Source organism: Rhinatrema bivittatum, chromosome 12 (assembly GCF_901001135.1).
Source record: "Rhinatrema bivittatum chromosome 12, aRhiBiv1.1, whole genome shotgun sequence".
Lineage (NCBI taxonomy): Eukaryota > Metazoa > Chordata > Amphibia > Gymnophiona > Rhinatrematidae > Rhinatrema > Rhinatrema bivittatum.
In genome coordinates this window covers 64,460,962-64,482,261 of record NC_042626.1, presented here as the reverse complement: position 1 = coordinate 64,482,261, position 21,300 = coordinate 64,460,962, and the positions used below count along the sequence as shown (strand labels likewise).

At 44.9% G+C, this 21,300-nt stretch overlaps 1 protein-coding gene across 2 annotated transcripts in view; it reads right to left on the bottom strand.

Annotated features, from left to right (window-relative positions):
- Positions 1-21,300, bottom strand: part of SIAE (sialic acid acetylesterase) — a 95,009-nt gene that overhangs the window by 10,558 nt on the left and 63,151 nt on the right. For both annotated transcript variants that reach the window (XM_029573070.1, XM_029573069.1), the window contains exon 10: positions 6,884-7,076. In XM_029573070.1, coding sequence (XP_029428930.1) covers positions 6,884-7,076 — 193 coding nt within the window. The remainder of the gene's footprint in view (positions 1-6,883; positions 7,077-21,300) is intronic.

The window sequence follows — 21,300 nt, the reverse complement described above, 5'->3', positions numbered from 1 at the left end:
TCTCAATCTCGGCTTCTATAAGATTGAGGCATCCAGCGGTGTGCGCCACTGGCGCATGCCGAAGCCACACACCAAAAGGGTGCGCCCTTCTGAGCATCTCTTGATGGATGACTTTCTCCCCTTTATTTCTTTCTATCTCCATCGTGATGGGAAAGAAGAGAAAAGAAACATTGAGGTTAGTCCCTACCTTTTCCCAGTCTACCCCTTAACCAACCCAGCCAATTTTACCAGTCAAGAAATAGGGCAAGCTGAATTTGGAGCGAGTAGAGACACCTCTTCTGTTCTTACTGAGACTTCAGTCTCTCTTAACCCCCTGGGACCAATCCTACCGCAGGTGCCTATATAACTGAGACCTGGAGAGGGGACAGAGGCTCCTAAAGGTACTCTTACTCCTTTTCCGGATGGGAGGTCTCAGTTTGAATCAGGAAATATGATACCAATTCCTGTGATGAAGGATAGACCTGCTGTATTAACTTTAGAATCTCTTTGGTCAGCTGTATCCAACTTGGAGTTCCTCTCTATCTGCTAGGATTGAATCTGTTCTCAGTTCCATGGGACCATTATTTGTTCAAACTAATAATCACAGTGGGAGCACAGAGGAGAGGATCATCTTGCTGGTGGGCTGAAAGGAATCAGTAAGTTCTGCTTGGGAAATTTTTTTAAAAGTATTGGGGAGAAGTAACTTATTTGGGTATATTATTTAGTGTGTTTGTGCTTTAAATAGTAGTAAGGCAACTAATCAACAGAAGTTAGTGTATTTATTTTTAAATAGTGAGGCAGCTAATAAACACGGAAGTTAGTGTGTTTGTATTTCCCAACCCTCCCACCCACCCCTAGCTCATCCTTTAATTTATAGGCAGGTGCAACTTTCACACTAAAAAAAAAATAAAAAAAAAATCAAAATCACGCTTTTAAGTTTACTTCATGAATTCCCCACACCTTATTGAGAGTTTGATCATTTCCTTGTAGGTCACTACCAGATAAGAACATGCCATACTGGGTCAGACCAAGGGTCCATCAAGCCCAGCATTCCAACAGTGGCCAATCCAGGCCACAAGAACCTGGCAAGTACCCAAAAACTAAGTCTATTCCATGTCATTGTTGCTAGTAATAGCAGTGGCTATTTTCTAAGTCAACTTAATTAATAGCAGGTAATGGACTTCTCCTCCAAGAACTTATCCAATCCTTTTTTAAACACCGCTATACTAACTGCACTAACCACATCCTCTGGCAACAAATTTTTAATTGTGCGTTGAGTAAAAAAGAACTTTCTCCGATTAGTTTTAAATGTGCCCCATGCTAACTTCATGGAGTGCCCCCTAGTCCTTCTATTATCCGAAAGAGTAAATAACCGCTAAATGTATTAGTGTATGTATTAGTGTATTGTGAATACACTAATACATTTAAAGGACGTTAGACACATTCCTACTCCCATAGCAACCTAAAACTTAACTAGGAACTGAACAAATTTGAGATGAAGGCTGCAGTCCAACAGCAAGGGGGAGGGGGGGCCCTCTCAGTCTTTTGCATCGAGTGTCACATGTATGATTTTTTACCCTCCGGTGAGAAGTTGCATGTGTGCATCCAATGCAAAGAGCTCCTGGCTCTCAGCAAGAGATATCTGGAGACTAGAGTGGCAGACCTGGAGGAGCTGAGGCAGACAGAGGTATATAGGTGAGACCTTCAGGGACATAGTAGCCAAGTCCCAACTTCAGACTGGCAGCCCAGGTGCTGCCTTGGAGAAGGAAGGTCTCATGATTGGAGAGCAACCACCTGGTGCAGCAGAAAAGGATTCTGTAGCAAGGACCTGCTATGCAGGTGGTGCACTGTCCTCTCGCACCGAGGATGTGTCTCCCAGGGCTACTGCCCAGGAGGGAAGGGTTAGGTCGACCGTCATAGTTGGTGATTCGATTATTAGGAATGTAGATAGCTGGGTGGCTGGTGGGTGTGAGGATCGCCTGGTAACATGCCTACCTGGTGCGAAGGTGGCGGACCTCACGCGACACCTAGATAAGATTTTAGACAGTGCTGGGGAGGAGCCGGCTGTCGTGGTACATGTGGGCACCAACGAAATAGGAAAATGTGGTAGGGAGGTTCTGGAAGCCAAATTTAGGCTCTTAGGTAGAAAGCTTAAATCCAGAACCTCCAGGGTACCATTCTCTGAAATGCTCCCTGTTCCACGCGCAGGTCACCAGAGGCAGGCAGAGCTCCGGAGTCTCAATGCGTGGATGAGATGATGGTGCAAGGAAGAGGGATTCAGTTTTGTAAGGAACTGGGGAACCTTTTGGGGAAGGGGGGGGGGGGCTTTTCCGAAGGGATGGGCTCAACCTTAACCAGGGTGGAACCAGGCTGCTGGTGCTAACCTTTAAAAAGGAGATTGTTCTAGTTTAAAAGCTGCTCTAAGGGGAAAGCTGACAGTCGCTCAGCAGCGCATGGTTCGGAGGGAGGTATCTTCAAAGGATACTAATGATGCATTAAAATTAGGGCATCCCAACAGTGATGAGACTAAATACAAAACTGAATCTTTATGTGTAGAAATCCCTTGTGTGTGAGGGAAGACTATAGTGATAGGAGTATACTACCGTCCACCTGGTCAAAGCCGTAACGAATAAATTCGCGACATCTGGTGCCATTGCTGCCCCCATAGCTGTTCCCCGAATTTGTAAATAAAATTTTTCTTGAAACATGAAGTAATTATGACTCAATGCGAGGTGTAGTAATTCAATAATGTAAGAAGTGGGTATCCGTTGAGGATTTGGACGGTTTTTTAATACTGCTATTACTGTAAGCAGCTTTGCAAACTTTAGAAATACCATGAAGATAACATGAACTTATTCTACAGTAGAGTGTCATTAAAATAAGTTTCCCTTATTTAAATAACAATGTTTTATTGAGAGAGTATCATCCCGTCGAGTCAGCTGGTCTAATAACAGGATTAAAAAGTTTCACTGTCAAAGAAATTTTTTTAATAAGCCATCAGGCATTGGATATCTTTATCTGAGTTTTTAATATATGGAAAGCAGGAATTGCCATCATGTTTTTGTGTCAGACATAGTCTGACAGTCTGAAACCTATTCAGAATATCGGGTGGATTTTAAATGCCCTGCTCGCGTAAATCCGGTCGGATTTACGCGAGCAGGGCGCCGGCGCGCCTATTTTGCATAGGCCGCCGGCGCGCGCAGAGCCCTGGGACGCACGTAAGTCCCAGGGCTTTTTAAAGGGGGCGTGTCGGGGCGTCGCCAAATGACGCGGCGTTTCAGGGGCGTGACCGCGCCCTCCTGAACAGCCCCCGGGTTGGGTCTTGGCGCTCCAGCAGCCCACTGGCGCGCGCTGATTTACGTCTGCCTCCGGCAGGTGTAAATCCATGGATAAAGGTAAGGGGGGGTGAAAGAAAGTTCCCTCCCTCGGAGGGAACGGAGGCAGGCTGCGCGGCTTGGTGCGCGCCGATCCCGGATTTTAATGGATACGCATGGCTACGCGCGTATCTATTGAAATCCCGCGTGCTCTGGTTCGCGCTCGCACAAAATTATAAAATCTACCCCTATGGGAATATATAGAAACATAGAAACAACGGCAGAAGACGACCAAACGGCCCATCCAGTCTGCCCAGTAAGTTTCACACTTTTTTTTTCCTCATACTTATCTGTTACTCTTGACTCTTAGTAACCTTTTGCTTCTATTTCCCTTCCACCCCCACCATTAATGTAGAGAGCAGTGTTGGAACTGCATCTAAGTGAAATATCTAGCTTAATTAGTTAGGGGTAGTAACCACTGCAATAAGCAAGCTACACCCATGCTTATTTGTTTACCCAGACAATGTAATTCAGTCCTTGTTGGTTGTCTGTATATAGATCCACTTTTCTTCATTCCCCCTGCTGTTGAAGCAGAGAGCTATGCTGGATATGCATTGAAAGTGAAGTATCAGGCTTATTTGGTTTGGGGTAGTAACCACCGTAACAAGCAAGCTACTCCCCGCTTTTTTGTGAATGCAAATCCTTTTTTCCACATTTCCTCTTGCCGTTGAAGCTTAGAGCAATGTTGGAGTCGCATTAACCGTGTGTATGTTTATTGAATAACGGTATTATCTCCAGGTAGTAGCCTTCATTCCCGTGAGCCACCCACTCTTCCTTCACGTCCTCTAGACTTTATGGATCCACAGTGCTTATCCCACGCCCCTTTGAAGTCCTTCACAGTTCTGGTCTTCACCACTTCTTCCGGAAGGGCATTCCAGGCAACCACCACCCTCTCTGTGAAGAAATACTTCCCGACATTGGTTCTGAGCTTCAAATAGTGACCCTTGGGTTCTGTTGATTTTTTTCCGACAGAAAAGGTTTGTCGTTGTCTTTGGATCATTAAAACCTTTCAAGTATCTGAAAGTCTGTATCATATCACCTCTGCTACTCCTTTCCTCATAAGTCATTCGATGAAGACCCTCTACCTTTTTGGTCGCCCTTCTCTGGACCGCCTCCATCTTGTCTCTGTCTCTTTGGAGATACGGTCTCCAGAACTGAACAGAGTACTCCAGGTGAGGCCTCACCAAGGACCTGTTCAAGGGGATAATCACTTCTCTTTTCTTACGCGATATTCCTCTCTCTATACAGCCCAGAATTCTTCTGGCTTTAGCTATCGCCTTGTCACATTGTTTCGCAGACTTCAGATCATTAGACACTATCACCCCAAGGTCTCTCTCCTGCTCCGTGCACATCAGCCTTTCTCCCCCCATGGAATACAGTTCATTCGGATTTCCACTCCCTATATGCATGACTCTGCACTTTTTGGCATTGAATCTCAGCTGCTATATCTTCTACCACTCTTCCAGCTTCCTTAAATCCCGTCTCATTCTTTCCACTCCTTCCGGCATGTCCACTCTGTTGAAGATCTTAGTATCATCCGCAAAAAGACAAACCTTACTTTCTATCCCATCCGCAATGTCGCTCACAAAGATATTGAACAGGACCGGTCCCAACACCGATCCTTGCGGTACACCACTTAAAACCGCTCTCTCTTCAGAGAGAGTTCCATTTACCATCACACATTGTCTTCTGTCCATCAACCAGTTTGCAATCCAGGCCACCACCTCGGCACTCACTCCTAAGCTTCTCATTTTATTCACCAGTTTCCTGTGCGGGACTGTATCAAAAGCTTTGCTGAAATCCAAGTAGATGACAGAGTTCTCTTCCTTGATCCAACTCCTTGGTTACCCAATCAAAAAAGTCAATCAGATTTGTCTGACAGGATCTTCCCCTGGTGAATCCATGCTGCTTCTGGTACAGCAATTCTCCCAACGGTAGATAGTTATTTAAGACTTTTATATACCGACTTTCTTGATACAAATCAAATCAACTCTGTTTACATCGAACTAAGCAGTTAACCATAACCAATTAACAAGACAAAAATTTGATGAAGCATAAAGTTACATTATAACAAGGGAGCAAAAACTGGGGATAGGAAAATAAAGGGGGGAGAACAGAGACTCCATTACTTTTCCCCACCACCGAAGTGAGACTAACTGGTCTGTAGTTACCAGCCTCTTCTCTGTTCCCACTCTTGTGAAGCGGTACCACCACCGCTCTTCTCCAATCACTCGGCACCACTCCCGTTTCTAGGGATCTATTGAACAGGTCACACAGCGGACCCGCCAGCACATCTCTGAGCTCCCTCAGTATCCTGGGATGAACTTCATCAGGCCCCATGGCTTTGTCCACTTTCAGTTTCCCCAGCTCTTCCCATACTTTCTCTACTGTATATGGAGTTACATCTACTCCACTCCCCCCTCCAGTTTCTTGTTAACTAGCGACAGTCCTTCTCTAGGGTCCTCTTTAGTGAACACAGAACTGAAGTATTCGTTTAATATTTCTGCCATTTCTTCATCTCTCTCCACACATTGATCCTTTTCACCTTTCAATTTCACTATACCAAGTTGAACTTTTCTCTTTTCACTGATGTATCTGAAAAATGTTGTGTCACCTCTCTTTACCTCCTTGGCAATCCTTTCTTCCGCTTGACTTTTTGATGTCTTGATTAATTTCTTCATCTCCCTCAGTTCTACCAGATATTCTTCTTTGTGCTCCTCCCTTTGGGATCCTTTATATTTCTTGAACACTGTTCTTTTAGCCTTTATTTTGTCAGTCACCTCCTTTGAGAACCAGATAGGTTTCATTTTTCTTTTGCTTTTCTTTACTTTTCTAACATATAGATTAGTTGCCTTGGTAACTGCTCCTTTTAGATTGGTCCACTGTTGATCCACATCTCTCTCGTTTTCCCAGCCTTTTAGTTCTTCCTCCAGGTACTTCCCCATTTCACCAAAGTCTGTGTTTTTGAACTGCAAAACTCGGGTCTTTGTGCTTCTTTTCCGTATCCTTTTTGTGATATTAAACCATACCTTTGATGATCACTGGTGCTGAGGTGGGCACCCACCTGGACATCAGAGACATTATCTCCATTAGTGAGCACTAAGTCGTAAGAGTATGGGATTAATTCACTCTACAGTAGAATGTCTAAGATACGTTCCTGGTTATTTCAACATTATATCGGGACAGCCCGTTTTACTAGAGTTAGCTTGTGAAATTTTACTGCCTAAGAAAAAGGGGAAATATAGAGAAAAAAAAGAAAATTAAAGTTTTGAATAAAAGTTTTTTTGTAAATATTTTTTGGAGGGTTTTTTTTTTTTTTAAAAGACCAGTGATTGACTTACCTGTTAACATGCTTACCTGTTCTTTATAGAACTTGCATAGAGGTTCTGAGGTCTTTTTCCTCCTTGAAGAAATGTCTTGATATATGTTGGTATATTTGAATGGAGATTAAATGTGTGTAAAGTTTTCTTGGTTTTGGATCTTTAGTTTACACAAACCATTTGCTCCACATTCTCCAAAAGATCACCTACCTCAAACGTGGTATTCACCAGATTTCGAAGAAGTCTCTGGTCATACGTAATATTGAGAAATGCATCTGTTTGTACGACTGTTATTTTCTGGGGGTATGGGCCCTGGAAGATGACATCTTTCTCCCCGTATGCCACAGCTCTTGCACCCAAAGATAACCTGTATGCAACTTCTCTCTTGTACCGAGGATGAATGCTGCACAAATAAATACACATATTCCAAACATTAACTTTTATAAAATACCTCCTGTCAAAACTTGTATTCTGCCTCAGCAATTCTAAAATGACATTAAACTGTATGACCTGACAGATTTTTCTGTACCTTTGGACTTCCAACTCAAATCAGAACTGGCATTTACTAGGCTTAATCATTTATAGCTATTGTTAAATCCATGAGTCAGCCCAGTACCTGAGCCCTTATAGAGCAGGGGTGGTTAACTCAGTCCTCATATCACAAACAGGCCTGGTTTTCAGGATATCCACAATGAGAATGTATGAGATAGATTTGCATGCACTGCCTTTGTTGAATGCAAATACATCTGATGCATATTCATTGTGGTTATCTGAAAAACCAGGTCCACTTGTGGCTTTGGAAAAGCGGAGTTGGCCATGTTTGTTATAGGGGAGCACCTGGATTAATCTAGTACAGGAGTAGGAAATTCCGTTCCTGGAGTACCACAAACAGATCTCGGTTTCAGGATATCCACAATGAATATTCATGAGATATATTTGCATACAATGGAGGCTAGTGCATGCAAATATACATCATGCATATTCATTGTGAATATCTTGAAAAGCAAACCTGGTTGTGGCACTCTGGGACCGGATTTGCCCACTCTTGCTCTCAGCAACTGTGCTGCCAAGTGGGAGATCGGAGTTTAATTCCTGAGCCGGACTTTTAAAGCCTGGGCTGGCCAGAATTTGGGATGCTGTGAAAAAGTTGCCAAGAGAGAGCAATTTTTTGTGCCCTCTCCCTACCCTATAGTCCTTTCAGAAAATACTTTAATTACACCAGTGACAACAGGGCTGGAGAGAAAGACAGATAAACACATTTTTCCCTTTCTCTAGGAGTCCCTTAATTTAGACTAGCTACCGAAGACAAAGGCAGACATCCTGCCACAGATGCTGCTGTGAAGAAACCGGAAACCCTCACCTGAGCAACTACATCCCCCCCCCCTCCCATACAGCACTGACACACCTACCTCCCTTCACAGACAGACAGCCCCCATGGAGCAAATGACATTCCCCCCCCAAGCCGAGCTACTCATACAATGGGAGATAGAAATTTGAAAGCAAGTTTGGGATTTGCTGAGGCTGTGGGTGACAGAGGCCTTCCCCCCAACCCCAGAGCAACTCACACATCGCAGCCTGAACGCTAGCCTGTCTCTAATACCACAGGCTTTTGCAGGCAACAGTATCCCCATGCCCAGTCTGATGGGACTAGGGGGGGGGGGGCAGGAAAACCCCCAGCAGCAGTTTGGAGTTTGCCAGGGTTATTTATAGGCAGCAGGGTTCTATCCCACTGGGCCACTTCCATTCAGAGCACCGACTTCCTCATTTTGTTTGCAGACATTTCAGCTCTTGGTGGTCCTTTGGAGTCCTGGCAGTTCTGGAGGACTATGAGTAGCATCAGCTGGTTGGCCTCACACCCTTCCCTGACCGGCACAGCATGATTGGCCAGTGGCCGGCTGCACTGTGCAACAGAGCTCTGGCTGCAAACTTAATACAGGAAATACAGGCAAATGCTTGGCTCTGTCACTGCCACTGGCTGGGAGTTTGGGATGCCCCAGCAGGAGTGCGTTTGCAACTGAGTGAAGAGCACAGAGGAGGAGGAGGAGAGGTGAGACACTGGCAGCCAAGGGCAGGTAAGCAAGAAAGTCTCCCTTCCTCTCATTCAGCTCAGCTCCCTTCTCTCTGAAAAGGGAGGGGAGAGGGGCTGAGCTAAATGAGTTAAAGGGGAGGGAGTAGTGTGAGAAGGGAAGAGAATGGAGAGTGAGCGAGCGAGAGGGAAGGAAAGGGGTTGTGAGTGAGAGGAAGGAGAAGGGCTGCCTGAGAGGGAAGGGACGAGGAGTGAGGTGAGAGAGAAAAAGGGGGGAGTGAGGTGAGAGAAAAAGGGGGAAGAGAGTAGAGGTCAGCGAGTCAGGGGGGAATTGGGGAGGAGCAAGAAAGTATTGGGGGGGGGCAGGGTATGATTGAGAGAGAGTGCAGGTCCAGTAGAAGTAGGTGGCTGCCCTAGAGCATCACAGTTTTGGGGGTAGCACAGCGGGGGCAGAACTGCGACGACTGCAGCTCCTTGTTTTTCACCACCACTGTGGGTCCAGCCTAGGAAGTTGGTGTTGCATGGGCTCATGCAGTTGGGAAGAAGGAGGTGCAATCACGGTAGCCAGAAGGAGAAGGAGCAGCATCTGCCCACCCCCCAAGAGGAAAGATTAATCCCACTGGATGTGCTGGCTGAAGGCTGAGGCTGCTGCAGCTTGTGCATTGCAGAGGGGTAGAAGAATGTGTGTGCGAGCATGCGAGGAGTGTGAGCCCGCGTGTGTGCGAATGAAAGAGGACAAAGTTTGTGTACAGCCCCCCTCCTCCCAATCTCAGGTGCCTGGAAACCAAAACTTCCCAGATGTGAAAGGTGGGGAATTGGAGACTGGGGAATTTATTTTATCCTTATAATTGTAATTATTTGGTGTTTGATGTGTCTGCTCTTGTTAAATATTTTATTGATTTTTGGGACTGTTTTAACAGTTTACGAGTTTAATTATTAAATGTTCTGTTTGCTGTTTTGAAATATTCAATGTTTTTATTATGATTGGCCACTGCTGGAAACAGGATGCTGGGCTTGATGGACCCTTGGTCTGACCCAGTGTGGCATGTTCTTATGATTTTTCTTTATATATATTTCTTGATTGCATTGTTTGTTTTGTAAGGAATGGTGATGATCATGTTTTTCAATTGTTGCACTGCATACAGAGTCTGGTTTTTTTTTTTGCAGTTTCCAGTTCATTTTTTGTATGTACGTGTATTTATAAATTATGGTCTCTAGTCTGTATGTGGTGAGGGTTTGTCTGTGTTCTGCATGTGTGACCGAGATGAGGTATTCTGCTGTTGTGTAGGGGTCTACAGCAGCCTGGCTTGTTCTGTTTTCCTACTAGGAGCTGCAGTGGTATATTAGGACCTGGTGTAATATTTGCAGTGTTGCTTGTCATGGGTACAGTAGTTCTCGTTTGTGTGTTGGCAGTTAATTCTGTTTTGGTATCAGAGGTTTACTGTATTGTAATTCAGTTTACTCACTGCTTTCTGAGGTCCAAGCTCACACTTTACAATAGACCTAATATCATGTGAGTTCCAAGTGTCTTGCTTTTTTTGCAGGGTTTTCTGGGTAACACCACAATAGAGCTTATACACCTGTTGCAAGTGATGTTTTTACCTCAAAAGACTGCAGCTTTTCACATAAATTCTATTATATTTGCATAATTTGTAATCGTGTGCGAAAGGGCCATGGGTGCAGAGGGGGTGGACACAAGGCTGTAAGATTCGCCTAGGGGCCCAGTACCCTTGAACACGCACAAACAAACCATTCCCCGATCTTCTACTTACCCAGGGTCTATTACTGGGGAAGGGTGGGAGGCAGATGGTAAAGTTCCTGGGAGTGGAACAAGGTTACCAACTTCTTGGAAATCTCACTAGCACTCTATCTGCCACCCCTGACCCCTGCCTCCCCTCTTCTGATCAGTACAAGGGCCAGACTCCAAGGTGGATCCCCCCCGGCGATTTCTCCCATGATGCACCTTGGGAGGGCGGTCTTATCTTTTTCCTCACCTCAGGCAGCAGATTGCCTTGAACTGCCCTCCTGACATAGAAAAGGTACAGATAAGGGTGACAAAAGTGATAAATGGGCTGGAAAAGCCCCCCCGCCCCCCACTACACTTCATTTATTCTCTGTCTCGGGCCTGCCAAAAAAAAGCCCAGCTCCTTCCAGCAACCTAAACTTTAAGAACTGTCACCCTCTACCCTCCGGGTCCTCACCCCCTCCCCAGAACTCATTGCTGGTGCAGGAGTATTAGGTGCCCTAAGCACTTAATACCTTTGCATCCCCGCCTCCTGCTCGCTTTACATGCACGGTTAAAAATTATTCGTTTATAATAGATTTTGCATGAAAAAGAATATTCAAAGGACAGCCTTCTGAGGTAAAAACAAATATCATAAGTATTTGCATGCTCGTCTATGGTGCAACCAGAAAATCCTACAAAAAACCCCACTTGGAACCGTATGGCATTAGGGCTACTGTACTGCGTGTTAGGTGTGGATTTGACCTGCAGCAAGCCATGAGTAAATTACAATTACAGTATAATAAACCTCCCTTACCAAAACAGCACTAACTGCTAGCACTTAAAAAAGTAACCACCCTACACCAGGCCCTAAAACACCAATACACTTCTTATTAGGAAAAATAGAAGACATCAAGCTGCTATAGATTCCTACACACTAGCAGAATACTCCTCTACATCACATAAGAAACATAAGAAATTGCCATGCTGGGTCAGACCAAGAGTCCATCAAGCCCAGCATCCTGTTTCCAACAGAGGCCAAAACCAGGCCACAAGAACCTGGCAATTACCCAAACACTAAGAAGATCCCATGCTACTGATGCAATTAATAGCAGTGGCTATTCCCTAAGTAAACTTGATTAATAGCCGTTAATGGACTTTTCCTCCAAGAACTTATCCAAACCTTTTTTAAACCCAGTTACACTAACCACATCCTCTGACAACAAATTCCAGAGCTTTATTGTGCGTTGAGTGGAAAATAATTTTCTCCGATTAGTCTTAAAAGTGCTACTTGCTAACTTCATGGAATGCCCCCTAATCCCTCAATTACTCGAAAGTGTAAATAACCGATTCATATCTACTCGCTCAAGACCTCTCATGATCTTAAAGATCTCTATCATATCCCCCCCTCAGCAGTCCCTTCTGCAAGCTGAACAGCCCTAACCTCTTCAGCCTTTCCTCATAGGGGAGCTGTTCCATCCCCTTTATCATTTTGGTTGCCCTTCTCTGTACCTTCTCCATCGCAACTATATCTTTGAGATGCGGCGACCAGAATTGTACACAGTATTCATGGTGCGGTCTTCACCATGGAGCGATATAGAGGCATTATAACATTTTCCGTTTTATTAACCATTCCCTTCCTAATAATTCCTAACATTCTGTTTGCTTTTTTGACTGCTGCAGCATACTGAGCAGACGATTTTAAAGTATTATCCACTATGATGCCTAGATCTTTTTCCTGGGTGGTAGCTCCTAATATGGAACCTAACCGTGTAACTACAGCAAGGGTTAATTTTTCCCTATATGCAACACCTTGCATTTGTCCACATTAAATTTCATCTGCCATTTGGATGCCCAATCTTCCAGTTTTGCAAGGTCCTCCTGTAATGTATCACAATCCGCTTGTGATTTAACTACTCTGAATAATTTTGTATCCTCCGCAAATTTGATAACCTCACTCATCGTATTCCTTTCCATATCATTTACATATATATTGAAAAGCACCGGTCCAAGTACAGATCCCTGAGGCACTCCACTGTTTACCCTTTTCCACAGAGAAAATTGACCATTTAATCCTATTCTCTGATTCCTGTCTTTTAACCAGTTTGTAATCCACGAAAGGACATCGCTGCCTATCCCATGACTTTTTAGTTTTCTTAGAAGCCTCTCATGAGGGACTTTGTCAAATGCCTTCTGAAAATCCAAATATACTACATCTATCGGTTCACCTTTATCCACATGTTTATTAACCCCAAGTACAGGAAAAAGAAACCATAACTTATAAATAGAAACATGCAGGCAAAATCTGAATAGGAAAACTGCAACAAATCAGACTATGCAATGTAACAAATGGATAAACAGAAATCAGTAATCCTCAGCCACTAAACATTAAAATCAAGAAATAGAATAAATACATTAATGATAATAGTAAAAAACAGAATATTTCAACAGCTGGTGAATGGAAGATCCAATAATTAAAAAGTCAAATTTCTTTTCAATTTCTCAAACACCAATACAATAATTCAAAACAGCAGACACATCAAACAGCATCCAAAAATTAAAACTAATAAGGATAAAATAATTCACACTCTCCATATCTGGAAACATTTGATTTCTAGTCACTCAGATTGTTGTAGATTAGTGAGAGAGAGATACATAAACTTTCTTCTCTCTCTCTCATAGATATATATCTAAACATACACAAACATATATATGCTCTCTCCCTTTTACATAAACATGCTCAATTGCTCTCACACATATACTCCCTCCTACGTATACATGTTCACACACTCATGTTCCCTCTTACACAAGATCCCTTTCTCACATATACATGCTCAGACACACACAAAGGGGTAGATTTTCAAACAAGTCGCATTGGCGTACTTTTGTTGGCGCTCCAGGCGCAAACAAAAGTACGCGGGATTTTAGTAGATTCGCGCGGAGCCGCGCGTATCCGCTAAAATCCTGGATCGGCGCGCGCAAGGCTATGAATTCTGTATAGCCGGCGCGCGCCGAGCCGCGCAGCCTACCCCCATTCCCTCCAAGGCCGCTCCGAAATCGGAGCGGCCTTGGAGGGAATCCTCTAACGCCCTCCCCTCACCTTCCCCCCCCCTCCTCTACCTAACCCCCCCCCCCGGCCCTATCTAAACCTCCCCCTAACCTTTGTCGGGGGATTTACGCCTCCCGGAGGGAGACGTAAATCCCTGCGCGCCAGAGGGCCGCTAGCGCGCCGGGACGCGACCTGGGGGCGGGTACGGAGGGTGCGGCCACACCCCCGGACCGCCCCGGGCCGTAACCACGCCCCCGGACCCGCCCCCGAAACGCTGCCGACACGCCCCCTAAACGCCGCGACGACCGGGCCCGCCCCCGATACGCCCCCCTCGGAGAACTCCGGGACTTATGCGAGTCCTGGGGTCTGCGCGCGCCGGTGAGCCTATGTAAAATAGGCTCACCGGCGCGCAGGGCCCTGCTCGCCTAAATCTGCCCCGATTTGGGCGGATTTAGGCGAGCAGGGCTCTTAAAATCCGCCCCAAAGAGAATACTCTGTGCTTCAATACCTCAACCTTTCCTGATAGAAACTGAAGAATTTACTGCTCAAAAAAAGAACTTACTACTATTTAGACCTCTTATTCCATCATTCCTAGAGCTTGCATCTGTCTCAGTGCTCTCTCTCTCACACATATATACATGCTCTCTTTCACACACATGCCTCCTCTCACATGCACACTCTCAGACACCCACAGACTCCGCTTCTGTTCAGAAACACATACAGATATACATGCTCAGACACCCACACACGCATGCTCAGACACACATATACATGGCATCAGACACACACACAGGTTTCCTCCAGCTCATACATACACTGTAGAATCAAGGCCTCTCCCAGCAGTCCTGGCCCTCCACGTCTTCAGCAGGACAGGTTGGGAGCTGCCTGGGGGTTTGTTTTTCCTTCTGGCCACCTAGGATGTGGTCCAGCAGCTCACCCTGACCTTGCAGCTCTGCAACTCTTGCCAAGGGAACTGCTGCCAGGCCTTATGGCTCTGCCTCTTCTTCGCCGCGCGGCCCTAGGGCTTGCACAGTGGGTTACCCCGGCCCTGAAAATAGGGCTCTTTAGCTTGGCAAAGTGAGGTCTGAGAGCGGATACAATTAAGATATGTAAAATAATGAGCTGGGTGGAATGGGGAAATAGGAAAGGGTATTTAGATAACACTAGAACCAGGGAACACTCCATGAACTAGCAGATTTAAAAGACATTGTAGGAAGTATTTTTTTCACTCAGCGCATAATAAAGCTATGGAATCTGTTACCAGAAGATAAGGCCAAGGCAACTGGGTTCAAAAGAGAGTTGGACTAATTCCTGAAGGAAACGTCCAGAAACAGTTTGAGGGCAGGCAAGTTTGCTTTTTCCCCTCCCCCTTTTTTTCTGTCTTGCGCCTAACTCTCTCTCTCCGGGGACTCCTCATCAGCCAAACTTTCCCTGCAGCCCCAGAAAAACAACAACATGGTCCTTTATTTTACTTTCCTTCTGGGACACCTGGGGGAGAACAAGGCAAAGATTTTTCTTTTTGGAACAAAATAAACCCCCCACCCCTACGTTCAATTTCTCCCCCATGGAAATGAAAGAGAAAAACAAGAGAGTGTTTGTTTGTGTGCATTTGTGTTTCTTTGGGGTTCCTGTGCATAGGCCTCAGAGAGGAAGGCCCTCTGCCCCTCTCCAAGAAGGAAGTCGGTGTCTCCTGCCTGCCTAGTTGTGTCCCTTGTGTCCCCTCCTTCCCTGTGCCTCTCGGTCCCTCCCTCATTGGACTGCCTTCTTGTGGCTGATCCAGACTACCCTGGACTTCGCTTCTGCCTGACCACTGCCTGCCCTGACCTTCGCCTGCCCTTCGCCTCGCTACCCTTCGTCAGTCACAACCCTTGCGGGTCTCTCCAAGTCCTGCCAGCCCCTGGAACCCAAGGTCTCAACCTGTGGGGGGGGACGTGGCCACTGCAGGTGAAGGTTTTCGGACTACCTGATCCCCTTTTAGGGAGTATCTGCTGCTGCCTGCGGGGCCTGTTCTGTATCTCTACAGATTAGGTAGTACCAACTCTGCAGCGGCTCAAAGGCTCACTCTTCCCTGAACGTGACACCGAGGAGCTGATTGGTTGGCGTTAGCGTCACTTGTGGCTGGAACAGGGGCCCTCCCACCTCTCAGCCTGCCCCCACTTCCAACGCTGCAGCAGGCAACAATGTAAAGAGATAGTCCAGCACAGCTTCTCAGCCTCTCCCCTGCACATTTTTATTTCTAATTTGTGGACCCTTATTCTATATTTGATGAGGTATATATATTTGTGGTATGTGTGCGAGACTCAGTTCAGAGTATTTTGTGTGTAAGCATCTATAGCTCTCTGGAGCCGTCCCTGCCTGTACAGGGGCATTGAGTGAGTTAGGATAACTTAATAGCAGAACCTCTTCTTTTCAAGCTCACAGGGAACCCCCACTCCTCACTGCTCAGGCTCAAGTGTAGTGTAGGTCACAGATTAAAAAGGCAGAAGTAAAAATCTCCATACAATTTCCTGGCTAAGGATAGGAACAGCTTATGGTAAGCACCTAGCATCAAGCTCTGAGAAACACTGAGCCAGTTCTGTTTTTTCAAGGCTTGTTTCAAAGCAATCTGTGCAAAACTTGGAAACTGGAGTCAACATATATTAGGACTCACTAGGCTGTTGAGGACCTGGAGCAGCAAATGAAAATGAAATGCAGAGCTGCCAGTTCCTACAGGTTTAGTCCAGCCCTGGTTTTTGAACTTGCTTCACAGTGTATTGTGGTAGTTGTAGTCCCTGCTTCTATCATAAGAAATCAGCCCTGCAGGCACCAGAAAACATCAGGGTGGCGTGACTTGGCTACTATGAACATCCTGTTTGCATAAACAGATCTGATAATAATCCTAAGCGAGCCCATTTGAATGACAGATACTACATAAATTAAACATTTTTGTTTCCAGTAAATGATGGCAGCTCAAGGCCAATTTTCTCATCCATTTTCCCAGGGGATGCAGCCAGTACAGTACCACTAAAAATTGAAATTTAGCTGTACCCCGATCCTCAGATGTCTCAGGCAGTTCCCCTGGTCTCTTCTGTGTTTTACTATAATTCTCAAACAGATCTGGGTTTCTTTCCTCTGCAAGCTTTCAGAGCACACGTTTGGTTGGAAACTTTTTCAACCTTCAGCACAAGGACCAAGGGTAGCTATTCCATCACAATATCCAGCCCCTGGCTCTTATGGCCTGGATGTTGAGTACAAGGTGGTATACTTGTGTTTCAGGTCCTTCAGGCATCTAGGAGGAATCTACAACCAAGTCTTAGGGCTCGAAATGGAGATTTTCTATCTGGTGTAAGACAAGGCCATAGGTCCTCTCTCATGCCTCGCACAAAAGTCACTTGATTACCTTCTTCGTCTTTCAGAGCCTGGTCTTACTTAGGGTTTGCCTAAGTACAACTCAAGCTTATCAGTATTATGCAAAGCAGTCACATTAATTTATTATTTAAAAGTGCTTCAGGCACCGCCCTCTTCAACAACAATCGATCCTGAGCAGTTTACAAAGGTAATAAAAATACATAACATTTAAATTTTATGTTATTTGCCTAGTTATGATAATGGAATCTTTTTAAAAGGGAAAATACTATTTTTTGTTTAATCACAAAATTCCCTAATTCATTCATGCATGCACACAGGTTCATATATTCTGAAGATGGTTACATTTAAAAAGTCTCCCTAGTTGGCCAATCTAGTGATAGGATTATATGGAGTGGGGGCTTGTCACACCCCTTCAGCAGAAAGTTCCCATTGGAATACAGAATCCTCTGTCCATTTCTGCAATGATTGCAGAATGATGGTTCATCTTCCTAGTGAGGGGTCACCAGTACATACCCCTCCTCTCCCTTATTCATTCTCCATTCAGATAAAATTTGCTTTGTTTATCCCAAAGGAAATACCACATGCTTTAAAACTGATTTTTTTTTTTTTTTTTTTAAAGAACATAGAACATAAGATCTATCATACTGGGTCCATCAGACCCAGTAATTTGTTTCCAGCACTGGCCAATTCAGGTCATAAGTACTTGGCAGGATATCAAACAGCAGATAGATTCCATGCTGCTTGCACACAAGGATAAACAGTGGCTTTCTCCAAGTCTACCTGGTTAATAACAATTTATGGACTTTTACTCCAGGAACTTGTCCAAACCTTTTTTCAACCTAGACATGCTAAATGCTTTAACCACATCTTCCAACAATGAATTCCAGAGATTAATTGTGCACGGAGTGAAAAAATATTTTCTATGATTTGTTTTAAAATGTGCTACTTAGTAACTTTATATACATTGATTTTAAAAGCCCTACACACGCCGAAGCTGTGAGAAGTGTGTGTGACGGTGCAGCAGGTGGGTACACGCATATCTGCAACACCTAGATCAACACCTTAACTTCAAACCCCACATTAAATCCCTTCTAAAGGGGGGCTTCTATAAACTCCATATCCTCAAAAAACTTAAGCCCCTCCTCCACGCCCACAACTTCCGCTTAGTACTGCAGACTACAATTCTATCTAAACTAGACTACTGCAACTCCCTTCTTCTAGGCCTCCCGTCCTCTACCACTAAATCCCTACAAATTCTGCAGAACGCCATGGCGAGAATCATCACCAACACCCGTAAAAGGGACCACATCACTCCTATACTCAAGGATCTGCACTGGCTACCCATCCCCTTTCGTATTCAATACAAAACACTTACTATCCTACACAGCACACTTTACAAGAACAACCTCCCCTGGCTCGAGGATATGCCATGCTTCCGTTCCTCCAACCACCCCACCAGAACTTCCCTCGCAGGCACCCTCCTTTACACCCCCCATCCCTCAAAACTGCACAACTTATCCTTACCAGAGAAAGAGCCTTCTCCATAGCCGGCCCTTCCCTCTGATCTCCGTCTTGAACCTTCCTTACATAATTTCAAAAAAGGTATCAAGACATGGCTTTTCAAGCAGGCCTACCCGGATGCTAACCAAACCTAGCCAATGCCCCCCCTCTGCCTTTCAGAACTTGCCCTGCATTTTGTATATACCTGTACCGCTTATCCAGTTATATTTTGTACTCCTGTAACCGCTAATCCAGTTATATTTGGTATATACCTGTAACCGCTAATCCAGTTATATTTTGTACTCCTTGCTTGATGTGATTTTTTGAAAGTTATCATGATTTCTCTCCACTCTGTTAATTTCTTCCTATCTTTTCCCTTCCTTTACTCACTCCCGGCTCACCTCCTTTTCCCTTTCTCGCCTGCTCCCCTCGCCCCTTCCCTGTTCAATGTAATTTTCCATTCTTTTTGTTAATTGTAAACCGGCGTGATGTGTTCCACGAATGTCGGTATATTAATAGTTCATAAATAAATAAATATCTCCCGGTACGTGCACAAAAATAATTTGACAAAAGGGGCGTGGCTTGGGCAGGCCAGAACTGCACAATGAATTCTGCGTGCAAGTCTTTACGTGCACAAGGGCACGTCGGTGTAAGTTGTAAGACAAAGAAAAATAGGGTAGTCAGTGGGGTTTTAAGGCTCGGGCCTAATAGGGTAAAAGGGAGGCTAGTTAGCTAGGGGGATTAGGAAATAGAGTCAATTGTGTTGGTGCGCGAGTCCAGTAAAATCCCCACTTACGTAAGCAAGGTGGCATTTGTGCACACAGTTTCATACTGATGCGTGCATGTATGCATTAACAGCAGATTTTAAAAATACACAAGTGTATACGCGCATGTTTTAAAATCGCGTGTGCATGGTGGTAAATATGCACCCGCGTGCAGATCTTAAAATCTACCTCAGTTACCTAGTCTTTTTATTTTCTGAAAGAGTGAACAACCAATTTGCATTTATCTGTTCCACTCCATTCCTGATTTTATAGTTCCCTTAGTCGTCTCTTCTTCAAACTGAAGAGCCCTAACCCCTTTAGCCTTTCCTCAAAGGGATTTCTGTTCCATTCCCATTATCATTTTGGCCGCCCTTCTTTGTACTGCTAGATTTTTTTTGAGATTTGGCAACCAGAATTTCACATAGTGCTCTAGGTGTGGTCACACTATGGGGCGACAGAGAGGCATTAGGACAGGAAAGGAATGGAGAATAAAACAGACTAACAGGCTGTTTGCTTTTTTGACTGCACTACTACATATTGTGCCAAAGATTTCACTGTATTGTCACTTCAACAAGCAAGGACACTCGATTTGTATGTTCCCCAGTAATCTCTTGCTTTGATTGTTTCTTAAGCACAGGCCATTCTTCAGCCTAGAAATGCAGGTCTGGGTTTAATAGTCCATTCTTTCGCTTTGATTGTTCTGTAAACAGTCTTTGCTATTACAAATATTTTCAATTAATTATTCCAGTAATGGGTTTCCTTCTGAATATCATACATTCATACCCACACGCATACAAGCATACAAAATGTGTGATGGTAAATGGAACTCTCTCTGAAGAGAGAGTGGTTTTAAGCGGTGTACCGCAGGGATCGGTGTTGGGACCAGTCCTTTTCAATATCTTTGTGAGCGACATTGCGGAAGGGATAGAAGGTAAGGTATGTCTTTTTGCGGATGACACTAAGATCTGCAACAGAGTGGACACGCCGGAAGGAGTGGAGAGAATGAGATGGGATTTAAGGAAGATGGAAGAGTGGTCGAAGACATGGCAGCTGACATTCAATGCCAAGAAGTGCAAAGTCATGCATATGGGGAGTGGAAATCCGAATGAACTGTATTCGATGGGGGGAGAAAGGCTGATGTGCACGGAGCAGGAGAGAGACCTTGGGGTGATGGTGTCTAATGATCTGAAGTCGGCGAAACAATGTGACAAGGCGATAGCTAAAGCCAGAAGAATGCTGGGCTGCATAGAGAGAGGAATATCGAGTAAGAAAAGGGAAGTGATTATCCCCTTGTACAGGTCCTTGGTGAGACCTCACCTGGAGTATTGTGTTCAGTTCTGGAGACCGTATCTCCGAAGAGACAGAGACAAGATGGAGGCGGTCCAGAGAAGGGTGACCAAAAAGGTGGAAGGTCTTCATCAAATGACTTATGAGGAGAGATTGAAGAATCTAAATATGTACACCCTGGAGGAAAGGAGGAGCAGAGGTGATATGATACAGACTTTCAGATACTTGAAAGGTTTTAATGATCCAAAGACAACGACAAACCTTTTCCATAGGAAAAAAATCAGCAGAACCAGGGGTCACGATTTGAAGCTCCAGGGAGGAAGATTCAGAACCAATGTCAGGAAGTATTTCTTCACGGAGAGGGTGGTGGATGCCTGGAATGCCCTTCCGAAGGAAGTGGTGAAGACCAGAACTGTGAAGGACTTCAAAGGGGCGTGGGATAAACACTGTGGATCCATAAAATCAAGAGGCCGTCAATAAAGAGTGGGTGGCTCGCCAGAATGACGGCTACTGCCTGGAGACAATACCCTTATTCAATAAACATACACATGGTTACTGTGACTCCAACATCGCTCTAAGCTACAACAGCAAGAGGAAATGTGGAAAAAAGGATTCACACTCACAAAGTGGGGAGTAGCTGGCTTGTTACGGCGGTTACTACCCCAAACCAAATAAGCCTGATACTTCACTTTCAATGCATATCCAGCATAGCTCTCTGCTTCAACGGCAGGGGAGAAGAAAAACTGATACTTCACGCATATCCAGCATAGCTCCCTGCTTCAACGGCAGGGGAGAAGAAAAACTGATACTTCACGCATATCCAGCATAGCTCCCTGCTTCAACAGCAGGGGAGAAGAAAAACTGATACTTCACGCATATCCAGCATAGCTCTCTGCTTCAACGGCAGGGGAGAAGAAAAACTGATACTTC